Source organism: Falco naumanni, chromosome 11 (genome assembly GCF_017639655.2).
Source record: "Falco naumanni isolate bFalNau1 chromosome 11, bFalNau1.pat, whole genome shotgun sequence".
In the NCBI taxonomy this organism is placed as follows: domain Eukaryota; kingdom Metazoa; phylum Chordata; class Aves; order Falconiformes; family Falconidae; genus Falco; species Falco naumanni.
This window is the reverse complement of record NC_054064.1, coordinates 5,040,349-5,068,016: the sequence shown is the minus strand read 5'-3', so window position 1 is coordinate 5,068,016 and position 27,668 is coordinate 5,040,349. Positions and strand designations below refer to the sequence as shown.

At 44.8% G+C, this 27,668-nt stretch overlaps 1 protein-coding gene across 1 annotated transcript in view; it reads left to right on the top strand.

Annotated features, from left to right (window-relative positions):
* Positions 1-27,668, top strand: part of LAMC1 (laminin subunit gamma 1) — a 69,093-nt gene that overhangs the window by 27,806 nt on the left and 13,619 nt on the right. Inside the window, exons 2-13 of the mRNA XM_040610455.1 lie at positions 15,832-16,136; positions 18,078-18,208; positions 19,617-19,783; positions 20,930-21,118; positions 23,131-23,248; positions 23,347-23,445; positions 23,545-23,681; positions 24,537-24,659; positions 24,749-24,938; positions 25,207-25,319; positions 26,619-26,840; positions 26,932-27,120. Of these exons, the coding sequence (XP_040466389.1) occupies positions 15,832-16,136; positions 18,078-18,208; positions 19,617-19,783; positions 20,930-21,118; positions 23,131-23,248; positions 23,347-23,445; positions 23,545-23,681; positions 24,537-24,659; positions 24,749-24,938; positions 25,207-25,319; positions 26,619-26,840; positions 26,932-27,120 (1,983 nt within the window). The remainder of the gene's footprint in view (positions 1-15,831; positions 16,137-18,077; positions 18,209-19,616; positions 19,784-20,929; positions 21,119-23,130; positions 23,249-23,346; positions 23,446-23,544; positions 23,682-24,536; positions 24,660-24,748; positions 24,939-25,206; positions 25,320-26,618; positions 26,841-26,931; positions 27,121-27,668) is intronic.

The window sequence follows — 27,668 nt, the reverse complement described above, 5'->3', positions numbered from 1 at the left end:
GAGCAGTTTTCATAACAATAAACACTTAACGTGCAGCAGGAAAACCCTAATCCAGCATTCCCAAAGCTGTGCAGGGACCAGTGTGGGATGCTCACCTCTCCTCCAGTCTATGGTAGTGCCAGAGGACTTCAGATATAATGCCAGTATTAACGCTTTTCTCTCTTTTTTGAGTATTTGGGCAGTTCTTTGGAATAATGCCGATGCTGAAGGTCTTCATAGTTACACAGCCTGGGGGAAGAAAGAAGTCTTTAAAAATATGTTGTAGAGGATGAGCTGATATCTTATTTTGGAAAACAAACTTGGAGTTTAATTTTGAGTTGGAATTGAAGCATAAAAGCAGTATCACGCTGTTGAAGATAACACACATAAAGAATCATTAAAGGAAGAGGGATACCTTAAAATCTTTTAGTATCTTGACTAGCTGGGAGATGTTAAATTCCTGCCCCCCCCCCCCCCCCCCCCCCCCCGATTTAGACAAAGAAATGGATCAGACCAAGCATTAAACCATCTGTTCGCCTACAAGTTTGTTACCAAGCTTTTGCTATTTTATTTTCTTTTACATAGGTCTGAAGGTACATTTTTCTTTTCCCCTAAATGGCATTTTGTTTGAGTATACTTTTTAGGATTTGCAGTTAATGGTGGGTATTAGGATTGAGAGATTATCTGGGGAGCTGTTGTGGCACTTCATTGTTAGACTCGGAAGTGGGAACTGGGTGAATTAGTTGCTTTTAAAAGGGTTTAAAAGCGGTGTGGGAAAAGGGAGAGCTGTAAGTTTTCTGCGTGGTGGTGCTGAGCATCTATGCAGGCCTGGAGTACAAGCTCAAAGATCTCATAACCAGGACTTACTGGGTTTTTTTGGTTGGTGGTTTGTTGTTGTTCGGGGTTTTTTTTTCCCCTTAGTGTAGTGCTCATTTAAACACTATCTGGAGACTGTCCTATACAAATAGATGTGGCACAGCTTCATGCTTGTTTGCTATAGAGATACAAATATTTAGAGAGACTTTGCTTAGCAAATACATGAGTAAATCCACCTTTCAGCTGTAAAAATGGCTGTGTCAGAGGAACCTTGAAATATTTGAGAGCCCTGTCTTTGGAGGGAAGGAGTTGAATCTTGAGAAGACTTGATTACAAAAAAAGTTGCAATATAATATGACTGCAACTAGACAGCACAATGACTTTTCTTCTTCTGCATCTTCATGCTTACAGCTTTACCCGCTGAAGTTCATCTTATTTCCAGAGCTTATTGGTATGTCTTTGAAAAGGCTGGGAACAGTCTGGCTTTGTTTTCCCATGAGCTGTTGGAGAATGAGCGGGTGGGAGAATAGATTACTCTTCAACCATTGAGTCTGGGGGAGGATATGCTCATGTTAGGCAATGTGGTTTAAATTTGAAGGCGATTACTATCTGGTCACTTGGTTAATGAAGCGGTGAATAATTTGTGTACTTAATGTTCCTGGGAGATTGAAATGCCTTTAAAAAGCCTGTCTGTTCAACTGCCCTGTCTTTCTACAACATAAATTAAAATAAAAAGTAACCAGACCTGATTAGGTGATCAACTCTGTGATACTTGAGAAAATGAAGCAGTATGTGATCAGCATAATGGCTATTTCTTTAGCAGTAACTTTTGTGTGGGTTGTATACAAATTTTTACCTGTACTCTCTCCAACTTTTGTGGGGTTTTTTATCTCTTCCCCACCCCCCGATGTACTTACTTCCAGTACTTAGGGGGTCTAGGTGAAGGAAGACTGGGAGGAGGAAGGAAATTGCAGTCTTGCAGCTGAAGTGAGGAGTAGGAGGCTAAGCATGAATGAATATTAAAACTCCCTGAAGGTCTTTTCCCAGGGCTCACGCAAAGTAAGCTTTGCTTACTCTAGCAGTTTTACCAGAGTAATTCTGCACTTTGAAGATTAGGGAAAGCTGTTCCCTTATCCTCAGCAAAATCAGTTTTTGCAGGAAAATCCTCCCTCTGAGTTGCCAACACTGTCAACTTCTTCTCCAGGATTGTACCTCTTCCCCATCATCGTCACTGTGTTTCAGAAATCAGCAATGCAGATCTGGGTGTCTTTATACACTTGTTAAAGAAATGAATGTTGCCATTTCTCAGTCGACTGAAAATTAAGTTGTTACTGCTATCCTTAGCTTTGCAAACCAAAACTGAGATAAGAAATCCAAATAACTTATTGCAGAAGCATCCCAGTGTGATCTGGAAGTAATTACATTATTGTTGGTATTGATTTAAGGCTCTCCTCTTGACATTTGTGTGAAATCTAGTGTATCTTATCATGGGCTGATAGCTTTTTTTTTTAACAGCAGTGCTTTTCTTTGCATCAGCTTATATAAGGAGACCTAAAATTAAACCATACTGTGTACTTGAGCATTTTTTTCCCTTGTGTTAAGAAAATTCAGCAAGTATCTGAGTTAACATGTGATAGTGCAAATGTTGAACGAGCTTAAAAATTACTTTAAATGACTTTAAAGGGAATAGAATTTGTATCTCATAAAAGAGCTTTTTCAGATAAAATAAGATTTTCCTAGTAATGTGAATAATCTACGGCAAAATACAGGGCTATCGGACCTTGTTGAAAGGAAACCTGAGCGCTTGTCTGTGCACTTGAAGTAATTCAAGTATTCTTATTTTTTGAGAGTAGAAACCGGTAATGAAACCACTTAATAAAACTGCTCTCTGAGTCTTTGAAGGAGTGAGACGTCCAAGAAGGTTGTCACTGTCCATTTGCTCATTTGGAGGGAAGCTGTTATACCTGATACTGCTCCATTAACTTCATGTTAGACGCTTTTTCCTGACGGTCGTGAGAGGCTCATGGAATTTTTTGCAATGAGTCAGGAAGGCATGGCTGTTAGTTTACTCTTTGCAAACAAGAGGCAGTTCCGTCTCTCTTGCTGGAATGCAGTGCCCTATGGAAGTAAAACTTGCCTAAGAATTCGGTCTGTGCCTCATCATGTCCCGCATAGTTTCTGAACCCTTTGCTGTTCTGCTTGGGTGGGTAGCAGCAAGAAGCTTTCCACAATAATGACAGCTCTCATTGGTGTTACGGGAAATTTCAACCAAAGAGGAAACCAGGATTCAAACATCTCTCTCACAGTCTTTGGCCTCTGCAGTCAGGAGTGACTCTGAAGATACCCCTGTTGTGGAATTGAGAAGATGCAAGACTTCCCTTCTAAAACTCAACCCGATGGCTCACATATAGGAATCCACATGTTGTTAATTCCTCCGCTTGCAAGGCTCCTTCTGTTCCACCCCTCCTGTGTTAGCAATATCAGAAATTGTGTGTCATTCTGGGTGAAGTGGCTTCAAATGTCCCACTTTACCTGGGCAGATCTTGACAGCCATTGGCTGTTCTTCTGCTTGTCTTGTGTTCATCTGCTGCTCTATGGTAACAAAATGTCTTTTGTTTAAGACCAGTGATGAAGTCCTTGGTAAGCTTTTAATCTTTAGCAACTCTTACTTTCAAACTAAAACCACTATAGAGCAAGGCTTTTCACTTTTATTTTAGCATTAAGTTCTATAAGGAAAAGTTTTGAGTAGGTTTGAAGGTAAAAGGTCATGTTGGTGCTGCATGTGTGTGAATGAAGATCTGTCCCCCACTGCTCCAATGCATTTGCAGCATTTCCTTAACATGGACAGATCCTGGGTTTGACTTATTTTCTTCTTTGAGAGGCTCATGTGGCTGCTGAATCCCTTTGGTAAAATGTTTTGTCTCTGCGTTTTATGTCTTTGAAGTAGAGACCCAGCATGATTTGCATTGTGCCAGAAGATAGCTGCTGTCTACTACGCCTGATGTGTGCTGCTATTGAGGGCTTAAAATTAGGGTACTTTTGCCTATGACTGGCCCTATTAATTGCTTTAAGGATAAGGACTAATCTTCATTTGATATTGGAAGCTTACTGGGAAATGGTAGACTTCTAAAAACAATTATCTGATCAGGCCATCAAGGAAGCAAGCCTCAAGAATTTGTACCATTTGGTATCTTTCGGGTTTTTCTCCATTTCTGTTGCACTGAGTTACACAATTATTTTTTTTTAAGTGATAAAGGCATTGATTGCTTTAGCCAGATCCATGTTTATGAAGAAGTGTAACAGTTTTTAAGAGGGCGAAGGTGAGAAACATGTCTTCCTAGTTCAAGTTCTTCCAGAGTTCAAGGGGTTTATAGTGTTTTGGTGAAGGTGGGCTGCATATCTCCTGTGGAAAATGAAATCTTAATAGGCTCTGTGGGTTTCTCAAATGATTCTGTTCTCCAACTGAAATAGCTTTGGCATCCTTTTCAGCTGTCCATGCTTTCTCCAAATTTTGATCTTGTACAGGCACCTTGACATCTTGGTAACAGTCCTATCTGTGAAGATCAATGTTTGGGGTTGCATGGTGGTAGCTTCCCTTGACTCCTAATTGAGGTACCTATCCAGGCAACAGAGACATGGGGATACTGTGGGGTCCTGAAAGTCTGAGCTTCTGGAGAAGCCAAGCCCTCGATGCTGTAACTCAGTGGTAGTTTAAAGAGTGTGATGCTCTTCAGCTTTCTTGGGATGTCTGTAGATTGAAGGACTGCAGGTAGGTTGGTTTGGGTTTGACCTATTGCCAAGTGCGGGGATTTAGTGAAAACAAAGGCTTGAGATTGCTGCATTGTTAGAGACTTCAGAAAGGCAGTGGCTTTACAGATGGGTTTAAGCAGCTGTTTCTTCCCCCTTCCCCCCAAAAATACTGTCAAAAGAGTCAGCATGCATACTAAGGACCCTAAAGCATAGGGAGAAATATCTCGGCCCTTACTTCATGGGTTGCCACTGATGGTCAACAAATTGAAGTTTTAATGTGTGGTGGTTTATGTTACTAATTTGAGTTATGAGAGTTAAAAGATAACTTGAAAAAAGGTCTTTTTGTCATCAACTATGCTGGGATTCAGCATTTTTTTAAAGAATGTTACTGCCTTAGCAATACTAACTAGAAAATTTTTAATAGTCTCTCTCCTGAGAAGAATACTTATGATAGAGTTCATTTGGGCTTCAGTGATGTAGTGTGCCTGAAAAAAATACCATTCGGCATTCAGTGCAAATGGTTAAACTCATTTTCTGTGCAATCACCCTCTCTTGGGCAGTGCTGTTACCTAAGGAAATCCTGAGCTGTTCTTACGCTGCTGAAGAACCGGTGTGTGACTGGGGAGGTTGTAGTGTGATCTAACAAGCCGTAGCATGTGCCTCGGCACGGTGCTTGGGGACGGGAGGCTTGTCTTCTAGTGTGCAAGATGCTTCTTGGGCACTTGCTGGAAGGCTGCCTGCAGGGATCCTCTTTCCATGGTGGCCTTGCTGGCAATGTCTTCTGCAACAGTCCAGGGCCTGATGGACCTAATTTTTGTGAATTGGATGGGTTTTCTGTTGCCTTGTCCAGACTTTGTTCTGTAAGTGTTCTTTGCAGCTGTTTGTAATCCACATGTTTTTTTACTTAAATGCAGGTCTGAGTTCTCGAGCACCATGACCTCTGACCATCTGGGAATAAAATGTATTTCTTTGTGTAGCTTCCACCAGACTACTCAATCTGTTCTTCACAGCACAGCTGCCTCACTGCTGCATTGCTAACAAGGTGAATTAATTGCACATCCAGAATTACTAGGGTTCAGTTGCATTCCTGCCATGGGGAACCAGGCACTGACATGAGCTGTATGGCCCGTGGTTTCAAGAGCAGTAGGTAAGCTCAACAAATTGAAGTCCCTGTGGAAGGTCTTTCAAATACATTAAATTATTTTTTCTGCTGGGGCTGTTGTAGGAAAACGTGCTTTGTAGAAAACTCATTTGATGTAATACTGCCTCAGCACTATCCCAGGTGGTTTTTTGTCCCAGCTGAGTGACTATGTTGGTACTTTATTTTAAATCCTTCCTTTACAAAGGAGCAGCAAAGTAATGCTGTCACAGTCTGGACATCTCCCCCTTACAAAAAATGATAAGGAGAGACTCTGCACATACATACTACTTGCTTTTTCAGAGTTTTCTCTGTTCCTGGATAGGCAGCCTTTAGCCTGGGTGGAAGGAGTTTTGACCTGCAGGTAACTTTCCAAACCTAGGTTTCCTGTGGATACATTGAGGTGTTTTGGAGCCTGATGTGAAGCACATTTCGCTCCATTCTAGTTTATGAATTAAACCAAGGGCTTCAGATTTTGCAGCTGGAAGTATTGAGAAGCCTGGAGTTAGTATTATCTTTGAAGGGTCAGCAGAGAGCATCTAGTTTCATTTTCCTTTGTTCATGGTGTTCCAAAATAATCTCAGGGCGTCGCTTCTGTGAGAGACCAGTCATGCTAAGCCACGCTGCCTTCTCAAGTACATGTGGTTTTCTGCTATCTTTAGAAATAGTCATTACATTTAGTTCCTTGTTCTTCATGTATCTCCAGACAGAATGTGTGGATGAACATAAACTTGCACGATCGTGTGTTTAATACACCTTTGCAACCTCCATGAACATTGGCAGCTTGTGTGGTTTTCTTCTCCAGAGGCAGTTGAAGGCACATGCTGGCTGTTACTTGTAAGTTGAGAACTGGAGTGCAATTCCCCTCTCTGCTTCAAGAAAAATTTGGAAGAGCTTTGCTTCTGACTTTCCAAAACACATGTGAAACATAACTCAGTGGCAAGCTTTGTTTTGGAAATGGCCTTGCTCCAACAATGGTTTTTCTCGGGTCTGTTTATCCCAATTCCTTACCAGCTTAATAGGCTGAGAAAGTAAAACTGTTGTGTGGGTGGGTGGTTGAAAATGGTCTGTATGGATATTGCTGTAATTCGTGTTTCATAAATAATGGTAGCTTGTGCATAAGCCTGTAATGGACTGAAAATGCATTAAAAGATAGCATGAAGGCATGTAAACTGCTACTTAAAATCCATAGCGGGAGTCTGTTAGGAGGAGGGGGAGAGTTCTCAGTGGGGGATGGCGTGCAAACTCTGTGCAACATTTAGCAGCGTGACTCAAATTCACTAGAAGTTAGTTTTCTTAAATGTTTATCGAAGAACTCCTTAAAATACTCAAGAAAGGAAAGCTGTCCTGTCTGCATCGGGTCCAGGTGATGGATGGTAATAGCAACAGTATTATTTCCAAATAGCTGTGGTGTTTAATTATGGCCTGTGTCTGAAAAAAATCTGTAGCTGGTGAGTGGGAGGTAGAAGGGCAAGGGCGGGAGAGAGATTAAACCATCAAAATTCCAGAGAATTCAGTGTTTTTTATAAGGAACATTTCTGGCCTCTCCATGGCTGTAGAGCCAGCAGTGTGGGAGCTAGTCTGTAAGGTCGTCTTGCTCCCAGAGCTGCTGAACTTGCTGCTGCTCAGAGCACTCATATATAGTCATATCACTTAATTTGTTCTTAATTAGGCTCAACAATGCAAGCTGTGTGTTTTTGATATCTAATTCAGATAGGAGCAAAGCCAGGCGTTAGAGCTGTTGTGGGCTATAAGTGCGTGTGGAGGAGGAGGGGGGCAAGTGGGGAAAGCGCTGCCTTTCAACAGGCAGGGGAAAAGGCTTCAAAATATTATTTAATAGAAACTAGTGGCTGATTACCATGAGCAATGGAGCCGTTGAACAGGGTCGAGAGGCAGCGCTGCGGTGGGAGCTGGTGTACCTCCCCTTCAGGAGTGCTGGGGCTGGAGCAGGGGATGTCTGGCGTCTCACCCCCACGCACGGACATCATCCAAAATAACTTCTGTCCTGCCTTTGGTCAGGGCATTTTCAACTCTGGTCATTTAATGGGTTTGCTGAACTTCTTAAACTGAAGTTTTTCAAGTCGTATGGTTTGACTTTAGGTGTGCTAGTTGAAAGCATGCATGCTAAGGGCGAGGGAAGGGACATCGGGTTGTTGGAGAGTGAGGCTCCTGAGAGGGCATGCAGAAAGAAAGCAGACCTCAGGAAAAGCCCTTAACGTTCCTGCTCTAACTGTTCCATTTGCACCGTTTGCAAAATGCTTTTAGTTTGTTTGGGAATTTTTTTTTTTTTTGGTCACCAGTCAGTAAAATTTACTTGTCTTTTAAACAGTTTTGTAATTCTCAGCAGACTATCTGATACTAGATTTGGTTTGCAAGGTACTGTGCTACAGTCCAATAAACTTATTTTCTTTTTACAAGAAGTCATGTCTTTGCTAATTGGACAAATATGATATTTAAAGAAGCTGCAACTTCATTTTTGTTTAGCTATTTAAGCTTTCAAAGTTTGAAAGTAATTTTTAGTCTCATCTTCCCCACCCTCCTTCTTCCATCTCCACATCTGAAAAGATAGAGCCAAACATCAGGAATACTCCCTCCTGTATCTTCTACTGTCAAAATATCTGAGGGGAGATTATCCAACTGTGATTTGCTGCCTTTTTTTTTTTTTTTTTTTTTTTTTGCTTTAAGTTGAATGCTAATGAGAATGACTTGAAAGTGGGTGAGATTTGTTGCTTTGTTGTGATACCTCTGCGGATGTGGTCTTAATACGAGAAACATTCACGAGGGATGTCTTGCCAAGGATGAGAAGTATTGCATTGTACAATTCAGCTGAAAGCATTTTGGTGAATCTCCTCTGGCCTGCTGCTGCCAGCTGCTCTGATCCTGTAGGGTGGTGGTGGTTGCTTGCTAAGGTTTTGACTGTCTGATAGCTGTATCTCCAGCATGAGGAAAACTCTTGGGAAAATGTAATTTGCTGGGGCACAGAGGTCCCACAGTGACTAGTAATGGGTAGAAACTGGCACTTTTAAAGGGTTGCTATTAGTGAAGTCACTGTTGGTGGTGTCATGGACTGTTGCTGATGAAGTGATGATTTCTTGGTAATTGCTGTGCATTCTTCTGCTGAGAATAAAGCTTTTTTTTCTTGTCTTGGTAAGCAAGCCCTTTAGATCAGTGTTAGTGGTTTTGTCTCCTCTCGTTGGCTAAAACTTCCATTTTGGAAGAGTAGCTATCCACTTCTCTGTGCCCCTTCAGTTGGGGGAGTGACTTGGTCTCACCTGTACCTGTTGTGGATGGGTCACAGAGCAGCTTCTGGATGTTTGATACAAGCAGATAAACTTTCTAGGGTCCCAACCCGCTGTAACCCAGATCCTGCTCGTCTTGGTGCTGACACTGGTGGCAGGATTAGCTTTGCTTATCTAGATAACGTGAATGAAATGGGCCGTTTTGGGGAGGGCTCCGTGGTGTCCTTGATCATCTGTGATCTGGCGGTGCTTGCCAAGTATGAAGTGCCTTTTTAAAAGAGCCTTTATAGTTTGTGCTGAAAAAGGACTTTGAGGCTTCCTGTGCAGATAGGACTTCCGTGTTGTACGTGGGATCTTTCCAGTCCCTAGTGAATAAACACAGCTGGCTGTTTTGGGAAACAGACTTCACATCTTTGCATCAAAGCTGTACAGATAAGGCAGCAAGCTGAATTATTGGATAATGTTTTCTGCCTTTTACGCTGACTTAGGAGCAATCAAATGAAACACGCATTTCTTAGGCTGCCTTCAGCCCATGTGGCGCGCGGGGGGGCGGAAATGAGTTTCTTCCCCTCCCCCCTTTGGAAACATGACTAGAACAAGCAGCCTCGATGACTTATCAATGTTGGATTATCATGCAATAATTTACTGGGCAGCCTTTTTGCTGTCCAGCGCCGCCCACGTGCACAAGTCAATGGTGCCTTTGTTCGGGAGCGCTTCAAGAATGCATGATCTAATGGGGTGGTGGGAGTTCGCCTTCGTTCCAGCGTGCTCAAGGCTGCGCTTATTCCCTCAGTGTCCCAAACTGGTTTCCTTCCTCTGTCCTGTCTTAGTACGGGTGCCCAGAAAAAGCAACCTGTGTTTACATCTCAGTTGGGCTTTCTTAAAATCCAGGCACCTGTCTGTGGTAGAGCTCCACATGCCAAAATCTTTGGTTTGGTGGAGTGTGGTTTATGCTAAGACTTGTTAAAATCCTTCAGCTGTTTCTTGTTCATGACACATGCACCTAAATCTCCAGGCTCCTTAAGTGAGGACAAGAAAATAAACCAAAGGTTTAGTATTACTAGTTTGTGTTCCTATAGGTTCACTACTCGGCATTTGAGAGTTGTCATTCGTGCTCCTGTGTGGAGTTATTTCCCCAGTGAAGATCATCAGAAAATGGAAATCCTTCATTTTCTTTCTTCACATGCTGGATATTCCATTTGCTTGTGCAATAGCAGTGCTCTCATCTTCCTCCTCCTCCGCAAATTTTCTCAGAAAAAGCTAGGGTGTAGTTGCAAAGGACATTTGCTCTACAACTGCAGTAATTGCTTGCTTTCAGTCATAAGTTTGGCTTTTTCACGCACATGTGATGCAAGCAGCATAACTTATTGCTTATGTGTCTTGCAGGTGTTGGGCTGTTGTTTATGAAAACTTTTTTATTCCAAAAGAGCAAGTTGCTCAGGATGTTTCTCACTCCCCTCCTTATTAAGCACTGTCCTGCTTTTGTTGCACACACATCTGCATGCCAGAAAAGCCTGGTCCCTTCTATGGGATGGGAGAACTCGTTCTCCTTAAATAGTCCCCTCTCATCTGTGGCCCCTGTGCTCCAGGAGGAAAGCCTCCAGGAGGGTTTCTAGCATGGGAGGCTGAACAAAATACCACAGTAGCTGAGAACTTGGAGCGGCTGGTTGACTCAAGAAGCAGTGATCAGTCTTGAACAAGCTCTTGTGAACTTGCTGGCCTCTGTCTACTGACATTAACGTTTCTGTCCCTTGCAATTTGTTGCTTGTGTGAGGTTCTCGTATCTGCACTACCCTTTGTGTGTAGCATGAGAGTGGGAGCTGCTGCCTCCTGTCGTGGGTGGTAGCTCCTTATTAGAGCAGCAGATGAGCATCTTCAAGCAGCAGAGTCAGTCTGTCTGCTTATAGCTGGTCCACCACCATTGTGCTGGGCGGTGGGGAGAGTTGATGGTTTAAGGAGGGCAGAGCTGAGGTAGGAGCAAGGACAAGATTGGTGAATGGTATGAGGCATGTTCCAGTCTAGCAAACTGGGAAAGGAAAGCTGGCATTTCTTCCTGGGAATGATGGGGAGACAGGTCAGATAAGAGCAAAATTAAATGCAAATGGTAGTTTGCTCTCTGTCCTGTCACTGAAAACAAAAACAAAATCCAATCAAAAAGTAGTAAGTAGGCTGTATTTCTTTAGGTTTGTTTTCAGTTCTAATTTTACATAGAAATCAGTTGTCAGCAGGTACCTGTGTGAAAAATGCTGTCTTGAAGCAGGAGTCAACCAAAAGAGAAACAGAGCAGAGTTTAACCATTTCATTACTGCTCAGCGAATTTTGCTGAAAACAAATCTGCAAAGGCTTGGTTCTCGCCCAGTACAGTCTTCTCGAGTGGATTTTTTTTTTTTTTTTCCTTCCCTGGGCAGCAAAACTCAGCAGCTGTATATTGAAGCTCTCTGCTGGGAGGATGCTCTAAAGGATGGCAGAGAGCGCAGAAGAGGTAGTGTGGTTTCTTCCCGTGCAGGGGATGTGAGTGAACTGATAATGGAGGCGGGTGTTGTCTGGGTTTATCTCATCCAGGCATCTGCTCACAATTCAGTGCTTGTAGTTGTTGTGCCAGCTGGCGGGACATTTTCCTGATGTAAATTATCCATCCATTCTGAGGGGTCTGAATACAAGGAGGCCTTTTGTGTGTAGGGACAAATTCCTAACTTGGGGGAAAAAGGAGGAGTTTCTAAAGATCTAAATAGCGTTTGCTTCCATTTTCTCCAGTCTGTGGATTTCAGCATGGCGCATTTCCCGGTGGACCTTGGGATACAGTATTGGGCGATAACCCTGCTGAGGAAGGGCTTTAATTGCCGATGACATGTGGCAGCTGTGGTCAGCCCGACAATGTGAACAGGGGGGAGCATCCCCTGCATCGAACAACGCTGAACATTTCCAATGCCACTACTGCCATCTCTGCAGGCACCCAGACTTGCTTCCTTGTTGAATTTGTAATTGTAGTACTGTCCTGAAGGCTCCTACATATGCTTGCTTACTTTAGAGAAAGGTATTGTAGGGTTTCTACATCAGCCTGAATTAGTGAAAGAGGCTGGATATTTTGTCACCTTGTCACTTGCTGGTGAATAGCTTCATGCCTCAGAAAAGGGGCAGTTTTAAAATGTGTGGCTCCTGCTTTTGAGGTCTGGATGCTTTAAAGACATGTCAGGTTGCACTTAGGAAGTGCTGTACTCGTAGTCACTAATGGCCATGTGTTGTCTTTCTACTAATGAACTTCTACAACAAACATCTGGAGTTCTTCCTGCAAAGTAATCTGCTGCTTCTCAGTACACAGAGGGAATGACTATCTGATACCTGACACTACCAGAGCTTCTAAGCCCAAATGAGATCAAAATAATTACCAGCTTCTAGGAAGAGGAGGACAATGACTTTTTGTCATCCAAACGAAACCTTTAAAACTACCTTTCACCTGGTTATTGCTATCGGCATTTCTCCGTGTAATAGCAGTATATATTTATTTAGCCCTGCAAGACTTGAAAGTGACCTGGGTGGCTTATCTTTGCTAGAAGAGGGCTCTGCAACCTTCAAGAGCCCTACTAGCTGCCAGGCTGCTTAGCACAGCTTTTGCATTCAGTATGAACAGTGGGGAAACACGTTTCAACACTGTGTCAGCTGGTCTTGGGTAAACTCTATTGTTCCAGCAGTATTTACCCACAGCAAGCTGATACAGTGCTAGTGCACAGCCACTCTGTGCTGTGTGCATTAACTGCATTCCTGTTTAATGCCATTAACAGGATTTCTCAAGTAGTTACACTGCCAGCTGAAATAAATGTCTTTTTCACCTGGATGGCTCTAGTTGGGAGGGTTTTGAATGCATTTTCTTTGGCTGCTGTGTAAAACTGAAGATGAAAAAGGAAGTGCTTTTTCCATTTAGCACAAGGGATTTATATGGAAAATGTTTTTGTGCTGTCCAGAGTGCAGTTTGCACGTGTTATGCCTTTAGCTGAGCTGGAATTTTCACAAGGAGCTGTAGGAGACCTTGTTGGGGAACAGGGACTGTAGTCCAGTTATAGTGAAGGGTTAAAAAAAAAAATATTCTTCTTTGGGATGTGCAGGCTGTGACCTGGCCTTTATGCTAGAGCAGAAAGGTGTGTGTGTGTGTAGTGAGAGCACATGCCTGGCCCCCTCTCCATTCCCAGGATTCTTTCAAAGCATTTCCTCCTCAAAATCATCTTGACGAAGCCTGAATGCAGGGCTTTTGCTTCATGCTAGAAGAACGCAGCGCTAGTAGAAATAAACTAACTACCCCAAGTCAGCGTAGCTGGGTGTTCATAAGAATTCAATTGACACTAGCCTCCCAAGTCTAAGTAGCAGGGTATTATTGACAATTCAGTTGACACAATTTAATCGAGTGATCTTCATGCTGTTGCTCTGGCTTCCCCTTCTGCCCCCCATCCAAGGTGTTGGTGAAGTTCTCAGATAGGCTGGCAAGTTGCAGGTCAACACACATACTAGGGTTTTCCTGCAGAAGAATGAGGAAGCATTTGCTTCTAGGGCTCCTTGCCTTTATCTGGAAGAGATGGGGAGTATATCCTGAGGTTTTTTTATACCATGGGCCTGAAAAAGGTATTTGTGCACGTCTGGCCTGTTGGCTTGTGTCCAGCGTGCTCATCTTGAGTGTCTGCATGTGTATGCTCCTCACCGCTGAAGCACGCTTTGTCCTCAGCGAGGAGCTGTTCTTGAGAAGAGACCCTGTAGCAGGAGAAAGGGGAAACCTCGGAGGGGCTGATCTGTACGTGTGATGCCTGCTTTTTGCCTTGCATTTAGATTCAATAAGAACAAAATCAATGGAATGGGATTAATCTCTTGTATTGGGCAGCAGAGGGAGGGCATGCCTAAGCTGTTACAGGGCTGATCATTTGCAGTGTCTAGCCCTTTTGGAAGCAGTTTGGTATTAATGGTGTGACTGCTTCTCGCTTGTCTTCTGCATGTAAGAAAATCTCATTAAATAACTTGATGCCAAACCAGCGATGAGTTAGTATTGAGCAAGAGCCACCGATTGTGAAAGCCTGGCTTCCAGTCTTGTGCTTAGATCATCTGTAACCTCACATATGATATAAATAGGAAAGGGTATTTTGTGGGACATATTGGAGGGTTTGTAGCTCTGCAGTGTCCTAGCTGTCTTGCACATCCCGCATAGATAGTACTTTTTGTAGGTTGGGGTACTGGCAGATTTCTTTGGCATTAAATGAAAGATTGGGCTTTTTTTTTATCCTTGGGTCATGTAGGTGTAGGCTTTTTGGGTGCTGTATGTTTTGCTTTTTGCTTTTTTTTTTTTTCCTCCGCTTTTGATTTCTGGAACTTTTGCTGTGCTGCTTTTGCTACTTTGATGTTCCCAGCAATCGGAAAGGACAAAGGTTCCTCCCTTGCGCTGGCCAGGCTCTGAGTGTGACATGAGTGTGATGTGCCTAATGCAGGCTGGTCCTGGTCTACCTGGTGGGTGGCCTGCAAGAATCGGGTCACTGTTCTCTCATTGCCATCGGGTTGTGTGTGTGTGTGCTTTGAGACACACACTGTTCTTGTTGCCTGGTGTTCTCTGGTCTGCTTTAATGAGAAATGAGCCACTCTTCATCAGGTGCAAAGCCTCGTGTTAAAATTTAATGTGGTGGAGTTAATTCATTTTACAAGTTGAGATTAAGTCTGTGTGACATCTACAGGTGGAAAAAACCACCCTGTTTCTCAATCAGTTGAAACATTCTACTAGCTTTTTTTTTTGGTCACCTAAGGAACCAGTAACAGCTGCAACCTCTGCTGACAGCAGTGTTTTTCTTGGGGGTGGTAGGGGTGTAGAAGAGCACGGCAGGGACTAAACATGTGAGGTTTTGTCCCAGAAAAATCTCAGGTTTTAGCAGGCTCTTTATGTGTGCTAGGTTTGTACATGGTCTGCTCGCCAAGGTGGGGCAAGAACAGCTGGTGCACAGCTGTACACCTCCTCCTGGGAACATGCCCCTTAGCTGGCAGGGATGGCAGGGGAAGGTGGCTGAAGCGTGCTGTGGTCCTTTACCCCTAACGGGCTTTCTCAGGGGTGTGAATCCCCTGGGCAGTTGGTTTATGTGCATGGGGGTAGATGCTCAGGTTGCTGGAGAAGAACCCATGAAGGAGGACGATCTGCTGATTACCGCAAACCTGTTAGGACATGAAGAGAGGGCAGGGAGGCAGGTTTACATTTGTAGTCCTAGGAGAGGAAGAACGTGGCTAGCTTGTAAATCATTGCACTTTGATCTGAAAAGTGTCTTGGCAACTTTAATCATATGGTCTGGGAAACTTAACCCTTGTTTTGTCTTTCCAGGGGAATGAGTAGAAGAGGGTGTACTCAATTAGTTCAGTACTGGAGGAGAGGCTTCATGAGTAGTAGAAAGAGTTTGGAGTATTGGGTTTTTTTAGGGAGGAAGCAGAGGTACGAAACTGGCTCTACAGTGTGTCTCATCTCTCTGGTTAATACTGTTTATCCCATACGTGCGTTTGGAAGAATTGTTATCAAATGGCATGGTTAACTTGGACCTGGTTTTAGATATGCACAAACTGTTTGTGGGTATGATGTAACCTGTCATCTGCTGGGGTTGGTGCTGTCTGCAGAAGAGAATTGCACCTTGAGATGTGTGTTTGGTTGCACAGAAATCTGTAGGGCTGCTTATCTACTGGGCCTGCTCTCAGCGTGTGCCTTCCGTTCCTTCGCCTGGTCTTTCCCAGGAGAGGCAGTATGCAGGACTGGAGGAGATGCTTGTGGTGCTACTGGACGCTGTTCATCCTGCTGGATAGTACTAGAGGAGATGTTTCTTCCAAAGAGAGCATTGCAGTGCGTCTCTTTCCATTCTTTCTGTTTCGTTCGAGCCTTTCTCATGTCTTGTCTTCTCTCACCTGCAGGAAAGGCCTTTGACATCACGTACGTGCGTCTGAAGTTTCACACCAGTCGACCGGAGAGCTTTGCAATCTACAAACGCACCAGGGAAGATGGCCCGTGGGTGCCCTACCAGTATTACAGTGGTTCCTGTGAGAGCACGTATCACAAAGTCAATCGTGGCTTTATTCGGACTGGAGAGGATGAGCAGCAGGCGCTCTGTACAGATGAGTTCAGTGACATCTCCCCTCTCACTGGGGGCAATGTGGCATTCTCAACGCTGGAGGGGCGACCCAGTGCCTATAACTTTGACAACAGCCCTGTGCTACAGGTGCGTGAACAGGACTAAATCAGTCGGGTGGCATGAGCAGAGCCTTTCTGTTCAGTCATTGTGGGTGGTGGCTTTGTGCTGACTGTGGGCTGCTCTACAGCCCTTACTTATACTGGAAGGCCCTCCTTGCACAAGTAAGTTGGAATGGACAATCCAAAGAGACACTTTGGAAGGAAGAGTTAAACTCTTGACTCTCGTATTAGTGAGATTATGGTACAAAAAGTAAGATAGGTGGCATTGAGGATGATTTGTCATTAGGCACGATGGGAAGTCTTTAGAGAATGGATGTGTATCTCTGCCTGCTTAGAAAGCAGCTGTGGGCATTTTGCTGTTGTTTCAGATAGAAGTACAGAGGAAGGTAAAGCCCAAGTGAAATGAGTATTTGAGGCATCTGCATGTAGATTTTGAGCACAAAAATTTAAGAAATGTGAGATTCTTCTAAATAAATAAAGGGCTATTGGAAACCATAACCTGTTCTTACACCTGTTTTGGGGCAGGAGAGCTTGATTTTATCCACAGTATTTGTTTTCTCCTACAAGCATCTCAGCAATGGGGTTTGATTGGGGTTTTTTTGTTGTTAGAATTCACAGTGCCAGTTGGGCAGTGGTCAGGTTCATACTGGGAGCACCAGTTTATCTGATTTACTTGCCACTTCCTGTATTCTGCTTGATGACTTCTAGTTTATATTGCAACAAGGAGCTAAAGCTGTGGGGTTTGCCCCACTGGCGCTCATCTCCTTTCGGAGCTGTGGTCACCACTTCTGCCCTTTCCTCTTAGAGCAGCGGGAGCACCCAGCAGGCTCAGGGCTCGCCTGTCTCTGATCCCCAGCCAGCAGGCAGCAGGGCGGAATCTGGAGGGGCTTGCTTGTACAAATGAAAATAAAGATCAATGGGAAAGGGAGAACTCCTGAAATGGAAAGGAATCAGTTTGGCCATCTTGTTGATGTAGCTAGCTCGTGCAGAAAACGGGGCCCAAATTTTTAAGGTGAAGAGAGGGATTTCAAGTTAGGGGTGTGGTGTATAATTTTCTGATAAACTTCTCTGTGTTAGGAATAGAGACCTGACCGTCAGCTTCCCAAAATATGTACAAACCTGGCATTGCTTTTCAGAACTGAAGTAAATGTGTATTTTGTGCTTAGCATTTCCTTTTATGCCAGTGTTTGTAATTCAGTAAATCTTACTGTACTGGTTAAGTGGGGACGAAGCTGCAGCACAGCTGTGCATACAGGGATGTTTTTCTTGTGTTCTTTTTTTATGGTGTTTGAAGGAAAATGGTATATTACAAAAAGCTGTAATAAAACCAAGGAGATACTAATGAGAATCACTGGCTGAAGGTGGTGTGAAATTTGGGGACAGGCTACACTTGCTGGCTGTTGCTAGAGGAGGGTATAGTAGTGTGTTGAAGGTGCTATGTAAATATTATGAAAAGCTCTTGTGTTGTAAGTCAGATCTGCCCGTCTGTTTTCCTTTGTCAGCCTCCCCCAGCCTCATTCACTGTCTGTGTCTTTTTGTCTGGTGGGATATGTCTGCAGACAAGTGCACCCTAAAGCTTTTCCCATTGGTGGTGTGGAGCTTTGCAGGAGAACTGCACTCAGATGCATACCATGAGCAAGCTCACGTGATTGCCTGCACCGCACTTTTTGCTGGAGAGGTTACCCACTGCTGCCCAGCTGAGAGCAGTCAAGACCTGAGGAGGTGTTGGAAAGTACCCAGAGAGGAGCAGGGTCTGGAAAACACATTCAAACCCAAGAGAATGCGGTGTAAGGTCTTCTGAGCAGGGATGGGTGAGCTTCCAAGGTGCACAGAGAAAATTGTGAGGAAGGAACTTGCTGCTTGTGAATGGCTTTGTAAATAGAACTGCTGATGGCACAGCATTATGCTGTGGTACGCTTTTGAGGGAGATAGTTGATGTTTAATCTGATGGGATTTCTGTCTGCTCTAGGAATGGGTGACGGCTACAGATATCAGAGTGACCCTCAATCGTCTGAACACATTTGGAGATGAAGTTTTCAATGACCCAAAAGTCCTCAAGTCTTATTACTATGCAATTTCTGATTTTGCTGTGGGTGGTAGGTGAGTAGACAATAAACCTTTGTACTCATTTAAAGCTTTTGGTCAGGATTACTAGAGTGCTTTAAAGATTTTGATTATACTCACATGGTACCATTAGGCTCTGGTCTTTATTGGCTGTCCTAAGCCAAAAATGCAGTAGAATGAGTCTTACGAAGCTTGCAAATACTGTGTATAACCTCTTGTAACTATAATTTCAGGGCAAAGACTGAACTCGCACACACACACACACACACACCCGCCTTGATTAGATTAAATGTTAAGTGATTTGGGAGGGTGAAGGGTGAAGAGCTTGACAAAAACAAAACAAAAAAGAAGAAACCCCGGATTTTTTCTACTGTGTTTTATGTTTTAACATGTTAAATGCCTGTATCTGTAGCCTAGAATAATAGTAAGTAGAAAACCTTAGTGTCTCTGCTTCATGTGTATTTTGGGAGCTATCTCCTATGAAGATTTGAAACATTGTGTGATACAGTAGTAGTCCCTTCCTTCTACCAAAGCATACTGCAGAATGCTGAAGTATTAAATTGTTGATGATAAAATGTTTCCATAAACAGAACTGAGACCAGTGCAGTGTTTTGGACTGTTTGCAGAGAGCAGTCCCGAGACTGGGATTTGACAATGTGGAGATTTGCATTGGCTCCACCACCAGTCTCTGGAGGTCCCTGGGCTTCTGGATGAGTCACCTTTGTGCTATTTCATTTCTTACTGATAAAACAGTAGCAGGTGGCCAGCATGCGTACTGTTCTCTGGACTCTCACAAGAGAGAAACTATGGAGAATTTACTAACCTAAACCCAAAAAATCTTTGCTTCTCCTACTCATCTTACTGTTAGTGACAGACTGCAAAGGAATTGGTTAACATTCTTGCATTTCTAAATGCCTACATTGAGCATGCTACACCACTTCGTTTCATCAAACAGTTCGGGTTGGAAGGGACCTTCAGAGGTCACCCAGCCCTGTGCAGCGGGCAGGGGCATCTTTCCCTAGATTGGGTTGCTCAAAGCCTCATCCAACATGGCCTTCAACACTTCCAGTGATGGGGCATCCACAGCTTCCCTGAGCAACCTGTTCCAGCGTCCCACCACCCTCACTGTAAAATATTCCTTCCATACATCCAATCTTTCAATTTAAAATCATTGCCCCTTGTCCTGTCACTATAGACCCTGGTGAAAAGTGTCTCTCCACCTTTCTTGTAAACCCCCTTTAGACGCTGAAAGGCCTCAATAAGGTCTCCTTAGTCTCATCTTCTTCAGGCTGAAGAGTAGCAGTTATGTTCTCAATTTTGGTTTTTTTGTAATTTGTCTTGTCTTAGGTTTTCAGATGTGGGCTCTGTTTTTGGGATCGCTCAGTGAGTGACCTGGATCCCTGGAATTTAAATACCTGTTCCTTGTTTCTCTCTCATTAACCAGATGCAAATGTAACGGCCATGCTAGCGAGTGCGTGAAGAATGACCTGGGGAAGCTGGTCTGCAACTGCAAGCACAACACCTTTGGGGTGGACTGTGAAAAGTGTCTTCCTTTCTTCAATGACCGTCCTTGGAGGAGAGCGACAGCGGAGAGCGCCAATGAATGCTTGCGTATGTGCGGCCACGCTTGAGGACAGAATCTCTCAGGGGTTGGGTCCCCTGCCTCTCTTGGCCTCCAGAAGCTGACCCTGCATGGTTTTAAGGTGTCTCAGTTGCAGTTAGCCAGTGTTAAGGATAGTTCTGGTGTCTTTCAGCAGAGAGTTTTTGAGACTCCTGGTCAATCCGTTCGTATCCTGTGGGAGCTTTCTGGCAGATCCCTAGAAAGGGGTATCCCGTTTCTGGAGAAGGATGGGAGTGACCTTTAGGAAAGAGGAGTGCCACAAAAATGTCCAGGCTTGTACTTGATGCGGCCTATAGGGGGAAAAAAAAAAAAAAAAAAAAAAGTTCTGCATTTAGTATGCTGGAGTATAATTGCCCTTTAAAAAGCTCCTCATTTAGCATCGCTGATTTCCTCTTGTATTTAGGTTATTGGCTTTTACAGTTGTCAACTATTTAATCCAATTCCGAAGCTGTTGCAACAGTTCTGGACCACAAATGTTGATCTCTGTGATGGAACGCCAATTTATTTTGCTTGGTTTTGTGTTGCAGACCACAGCTCCTGGTAGTTTACTTTATGGGGAAGCTTTTTCAGACAGTAAAGCTTTCTTGCTGTCTGACCTCTCTGCGTGTTGATCAGTCCCAGCTGTCTGGTCAAGACCTGTGGCTTCCTTTGGCAGGCTGGTGAAACCTGGGTCTCCTGCTGCCTAGACAGATAGGATTTGTAGTCCCAGGAAGAAACTGTCCTTACAACATGGAGTCAGTCTTGCTGGTATCACCTCATGCTTGTTTGCATGGTTGAGATTGGAGTTCCTGGGTAGGAGAGTGGCATTTCAGCTGCAAGTGACAGCCTGACAGTGAAGGGAGTATGGTAGAAAATGCTGGTTCTTCTCTGGATGTAGATGAGAATGGTCTCGAGGAGCCTGTTGCATTGTTACAGCCTTGCTTCCCCCTCCCCACATTCAACCGCCACAAAGACATGCTTCCCCCTTCGCGTTGAGGCACAACATGAGGGGGTCGGTGTGTGGGTCTCAGGATGGTTAAAGGTTCCTACTTCAGCTCCCCTACAACTTAATACCGAGTTCTGCATAGTGGGTTTTGTGCCTGTTGGGGTGGGGTGGCCGGACGCGCTGTTCACGGGGAGCACCCTTGTCTTTGCAGCTTGTGACTGCAACGGGAGGTCGCAGGAGTGCTACTTCGACCCTGAGCTGTACCGCTCGACGGGCCACGGGGGCCACTGCACGGGCTGCTTGGGTAACACAGATGGTCCCCACTGCGAACGGTGCAGGGACAGCTTCTATCGCCTGGGGAGCGAGGAGGGATGTCTGCCCTGCGGCTGCAACCCAGTTGGTAAGTCGTGGCAGCAAACTTTTCTGCTTGCAAATTTGCATGCACAAAAGCTAGCTCTTCTCTCACTTGTGCAGCAAATTGCAAACTACGCGGTAAAAAGAGGGCTTTTTTGTTTGTTTTTCTTCTTCCCCCCCCCAAGCACGTAGGAAATCTTTATTGGGTTGTATTTTGGTTTAAATTATCCTTGGATCTAATTGGGGTTGGGGTGGCAGGGGCAGATGGTTCACCACTGTGGCATTTACTATTTCAGATGTGTTCTGAAATTCATTTTGGGTTGGTCTTTGTTTTTTCCCCCACTGTGTATGTGTTACCCTGGACACTCCCAGTACTAAAGAGCTCATTTAAATCCTTAATAAACAAGATGATGTGAGTGGATATTTCTGGAAGTTCTTCATACTGAATAATTGTAGTGAACTTTAGCTGCATCAGTTTCTCCTACTGAGTATCCAAGCACTATAAATACAAACCAGTGAAACCTTAAACACAAAAAGGGGTAGGGGCGAGAAAAACAAAATATATAAACTTCTTTTTTTAAAAAAAAAAAAAAAGGGGGGGGGGGGAATTCTGGCAGGAGAGCAAACCTTTTGTCGTCAAGGGAACCACTTGACCTGTATGGCGTGATCCCATAACTGCAGCAGCCCACAGCAAATGAGGAAGGAGACAAAAGGGTAACAGATAGTAAGATACGATGTGAGGTTCCAAAATAGAGTAGCTGGAATAAGTAATTGCTTGCAGCATGTCCTAAAAGCAGCCCGTGAGAGGTCTGCCAGGGTACATCTCCTATCTAATTTGGTTGGAAAGTTGTACAGTTGTGAAAGTTTTGACCAAGAAAGGCCTCTTCCTCCATCTGCTCTCCCAGGTCCTCGTGTCAGACCTTATTTTAAGAGGGGTGAGGATTGGTGTCAGCTGAGATGGTCAGGAAGAAGCAGGGAGGTGACTTCTCAGGTCTTTAAGGACAGATTTCAAAGGGCTTTATAACTTTTAGCCATCAGCTTGTATCCCATGGCACACTGGCACCGAGGGCGTGTTTGAAGCCCCTGGATAGGTTTAGATGGCTATTTTTGTCTAAGTACTGTTTTTTTCTTAAATAACCATAAGTGGGACTGCAAAGGGGATTTGAACTTTGGCTGTATATGGTAAAGGTTTTGTGAGTTCTTCTGTCCTGTCCAGCCTAATCATCTTATAACTCTTCACTTTGTTATAAATTTCTGGTGTGGATTGAAGTGGAAAGAAGCAACTATTTCTGTATATTGAAATACTTTTCTGCTGGTAGTTAACTCTTAGAGTGCTGAGAACTCCTAGGCTGCTAGCTGTACTGGTGCTTGGGAGAGGAGAAAGCATTTTGTCTGCTGTGGATTAAAGAAATCTGCTGCTGCTTTTTGTGCCAGTCCTCTTGAACGGAGCAGTACTAAGGAAGATGCCCTTCAAAAAAAAAAAAAAAAAAAAAAAAAGAGGTTTACTGAAGGGTTTGTTAGGGTTAATACTGGTACATGCAGCCTCACCGGAGGCAGTTTAGCCTTTAAATCCAACTTGGGAATCTAGGGAGGAAATCTGAGCATGAAAGGGAGAAGTCAGGATATCCCCTGGCAAAGGGGAGCTGGTGGTTAGGGAGAACACACAGGATTTGGGGAATAAAAAGAATAAAAAACTCAGAAATGGTGCATTGCAGGGTAAAACAGGCATGGAGTTAGAGATATGCAAAGGTTAATTGAGGATGAAACAGGAATAAGGATGAGAATGCTATTTGAAGTAAAAATTGTATTTATATATTATGAGGTTGGTTGGTAAGAATCCTTAGAAGCTGAATATAGTTTGGACATCTCTAGAGCTGCTAGGGGAAAAATCCCTGTGTACTAGAGGCAGTCTTTAGGTAAGCTGTTACTCATCGCCTTGAAGCTATGCTTCCCACTTTCTTTTCCCATATTTCTTGCCTGTTTTATGAAGTTGAAAAAATGGCAGCCTCATAGAACTGGGTGGGTCTGCTGAGATGCGTGTCCCTGCTCTCCCCGCAGGCTCCCTCAGCACGCAGTGTGACAGCTACGGCCAGTGCAGCTGCAAACCTGGCGTGATGGGCGATAAGTGTGATCGGTGCCAGCCAGGTTTCCACTCCCTGTCTGAAGCTGGATGCAGGTAAGGGGGACTGCAGCTCTCTAAACAAAAAACTAGGCACCTTTTTAAAGCTTTCTGTGTGGCTTTTAATGAGTTATCCTCTTTCCTGATTCTTTAAGGCCCTGTTCTTGCAATCTGGCTGGCAGCACAGGGGAATGCAATGTTGAGACAGGACGGTGTACATGCAAGGACAATGTTGAAGGCTTCCACTGCGAGAGGTGAGTTTCTCTTCCCGTGGCTTTGTTTCAAGAATGAGAAACATTTGAGCAATGGCCTGGGGTAAGCATCAAGGAAATGAATTCTCTTCCCATCTTCAGATGCAAACCTGGATTTTTCCATCTGGATTCCTCTGATCCAAGGGGCTGTACTCCCTGCTTCTGTTTTGGACACTCTTCAGTCTGCACCAGCGCTGTCGGCTACAGTATCTACAGCATCACCTCCAACTTCCAGTTTGGTAAAATCGAGCCTTCCTTTGTATCTCAGGTTAGGCTGTAGACTCAAGTCAGAAGCAATTAAAAAACCCTTGCTCCTCCTTCTCTGTGCAAGGCTGCAAGCCTTCAGCAGGCAGGTCTAGGATCTCTCTTTGGAAGTACTGAGTTACTTCTGAAGTTACTGGGAGCTTCCATGCCCGCAGCTCATTTGCTCAGCTAGGGAGGAATGAATTCCCAGCGCTGGTGTTGGGTGCCCAGCCATAATGTACACAGTGCAGGTGCAAGTGGGAATTACAAATGCAAATCTTTTGTAGCTTGGGAGAGGTGCTGGCAAGGGGGCATTTCTCAGTTTTAGAACCAAATCAGGAGTTTCTGATTGAGAGGATTATTATCACTCCAGATTTGGGATATACATGGCTCTGAATAAAACAGTTGTGTTTCCAGTGGGTCTGTAAGCTCAGGAAAAATCTTTTCTCATATGGTCCGTTTCCTGCATGTATGCATGTTTTCGTGCTGCCTAGTTTGAAAATTCCACAGGAGAACAGTTTATACAAAGGGTGAAACTCTCATCAGGTCATAGGGGGCTACAGGTTTTTCCCATCCCTGCTTAAGCTATTTAGAAGAGCAGATTTTGAACAAGAAGTTGTCATAGGGCTCGAAGTTCAGAGGGTTCACATCAGCACTGGAGTTAGGGTCTTAAATTGGGAAGATGATGCTTGGTATCTGTGCTCTTCTGCACAGCTGCTTTCTGAAGTCCGTTAGTGCCAGTGTACAGACTGCGTGTTAGTTCTGTATGAGCAGCATACAGTATGATGTGACAAGTGTGTGCAAAGCTGTGTCTCCAAAGGGTGTTAATTCTTGTGTATTTGATTTTTCAGGAGAGGATGAGTGGCGTGCTGAGCAGCGTGATGGCTCACAAGTCTTACTCCAGTGGAGTGCAGAGACCCAGGATATCTCTGTTATCTCTGACAGCTACTTCCCCATGTATTTTGTTGCACCACGTAGGTCATTTGAGAAGCGAGGGGCTTTCTGTGCTGCTTGTGCCGTTTCTGTTCTGTCCCCTAACTGTAAGGATTTCTTCCCCTTTCAGGCAAGTTCTTGGGCAACCAAGTTTTGAGTTATGGGCAAAACCTGACCTTCTCCTTCCGCGTAGACAGACGGGACACGCGCCTTTCCGCAGAGGACCTGGTGCTGGAAGGGGCTGGGCTGAGAGTGTCAGTGCCGCTCATTGCCCAGGGCAACCCTTACCCCAGTGAGAATGCGTTGACCTACACCTTCAGGTGAGAGGACTCCCCAGGTGTGGTGGGAGCAGCTGGGACCTAGCCTGTGGTGCCCTGGCCTCTGAGCTCTTGAGAAAACAACCAGCATTAATTTTAGCTCGGAAGAGCGGTCTTACCAGGTTAATTTGAAGCTTGCTGTCTAGCAGCATTGCATAAGCATATGTGAATTATATTGCAACAGCATACCACTGTTGGCAAGGGTGCTTTAAAAGGGCACAGCTGTTAGTATCTGAAAGCTTTGCTGATGATGCATGGCTCTTCTCCTTAGGCTCCACGAGGCTGCAGATTACCCGTGGAGGCCTGCTCTTACAGCATTTGACTTCCAGAAGCTTCTCCACAACTTGACTTCCATCAAGATCCGTGGGACGTACAGTGAGAGAAGTAAGTTGCTGAGCAGAACATTGCAGCAGAGAAGGGCAGACTCATTCACCTTGGGCTCGGGTTGCTTTATTGTAGGGCTCAGTCATAAGTGGCAGTTTATTTGGCAAAGCCTTTGCCGATCGCTATTCACCTGCCCTTCCTGTGTGATGGCTTCTCCCAGGCCTCCTGAAGAAGATATGGGAAAGAAAGGGGCTGCCTTAGAGAGTCTGGACGTGGAGCACCCATCCCCTGCTGATTGATTGCTTCTGAATGTATGGTTTTGGTGTGTTGCATAGCCAGTGTCTTCTAAACTGGTATAAATACATAGCACAGAGTCCTGAAGTACATGGTAGGAGTGATGTAGAGAGTTTACAACATCTGGCCTGTTTCTGCTACACTGGGAATGGTTAAATCTTCCCTGTTTCCTGGTCTTGCATTGGCATGACAAATGGCAAGGATGAGGTCCCGAAAGCTGTGCCTGTGCTGAACTTGAGTGAAAGTTCCTTGTGATGACGACTTATGAAAATCAGGCACAAATAAGGAGCAAAAATATCTGGGTCCTTGGGTACTGTTGTGTGAAAAAGAATCTTTGTGGAAAGATGCAAAGGATTAATTTGGATTTAGGGAAGGTGGGACAGCTATAAGTGTTTTTACTAGAGATGGCTCATAAAGAGGCAAGTGGGGCTGTGAAATGGAGGGGAGGAAAGGTGTGGAGCGAGCCGTCCGGAGTGCTGGAGCCACTGCAGATATGCAGGAGCCGAGGCTCCTGCTCAGTGCCTCGGAGCGCTAAAAGTTAAAAAACAGCTGTGTTGTGGCTGGGCTCTGTTCTGCTCCAGGGAAGGGACAGGGAGGGGTGGGGGGAGCACTCAAATGCCAGGTGAAGGAATGGCTTGAGAGGAATAGCTGGAGTTTGCCCTGAGGCATGGTTTGCAGACGCTGTGTTAGAGACAGTGTATTAGTTGCCCGAGAGAAGGTCTGTCCTCCCTAGAAAGACAGGAATTGGTTTGGATATTTGATTTGGAAATGGAAACCATATGCATACAAAACGTAACTTATTTTAGCTGACCGTACTTGCTCACGTGCTGTTCTTAGCATCCTCTGTATTGTTGTTCTGAACTTTGCTGCCCTGCACATGCCCTCTGTGAGCTATAGTACATCTTTTCTCATCAGTCTAAGCTCTCTTGGAGGATTTTGCTGCTTGGTTCACCTTACCGACTGTGAGCATCCACCTGTCTGTCTCTGGTAGCACTGGGATGTGTGGTTGGTGAGGCGGTGGTAAGAGCCTTTGTGGTTATGAAATGTTTCCTTGGTGCTTTCTAGGTGCCGGCCACCTGGACGATGTTACTATCACAAGTGCTCGTCCTGGACCCGGTGTGCCCGTGGCCTGGGTGGAGAGCTGCTCCTGTCCAGTGGGATATGAGGGGCAGTTTTGTGAGCGCTGTTCCTCTGGGTACCGGCGAGAGACACCGAGCCTCGGGCCCTACAGCCCCTGCGTGCCTTGTGCTTGCAACGGACACAGTGAGACGTGTGAGCCCGAGACGGGTAAGAGGGGCTGATAAAACAGGGAGCAGCAAGAGGACGGTGGTTCTTCCTGGGTTGGATGAAGCAAAACCCATGTCCCTCTCTGTTCTAGGTGTGTGCAATTGCAGGGATAACACAGCAGGATCTCACTGTGAGAAGTGCAGTGACGGGTATTATGGAGATGCGACAGCGGGCACAGCCTCAGACTGCCAGCCCTGCCCGTGCCCAGGCAGCTCGAGCTGTGCCATCGTGCCCCGCACAAAGGAGGTTGTGTGCACCAGCTGCCAGGCTGGCACTACAGGTGTGTTCCTGCATTAAAAAGTCTTGTTTTTTCTGCACCCCTACATGCTTGTGAAAATAAGTCTTCTGCCAATTCTGGAGCTCTGACCCACAGCAAGCGGTGCTGAAAGCTGCTGTGTCTTCTGGTTCAAATCCTTCTCCCTTCCTCAGCCCTATTTTCTGTCCTGTGTGAGACTCAGGCCTACCCATGTTCTTTGTGCCTGTCTCTTGAGGATAAAAGGGAAACAAAGGCTTAATCTGTACGAAGTCTGAACGTTCCTGTGCTATGTAGGTGAGCTATGCTAGCTTCTAAGAGAGCTCTGTTAGTTGCATGGTGTGGGGCAGAAAATAGGATAGATTTGGAAGAGCCAGGAGGGCAGGTCAGACAAAATTAGAAGACACAGTTTGCCAGCCAGAGAGGCACTGCAGGATGCTTGGAGGGGAGGGCCGGTGCCCTGCCTTAAGAAAAGCAGGAAGGCTGCAGTGACTCAAAAACACTGCCCAAAAACTAAAAGGCAAAATTTATGCTTAGCAGTTTTAAAGAAATATGTGAAGGGGTACAGATTTTTT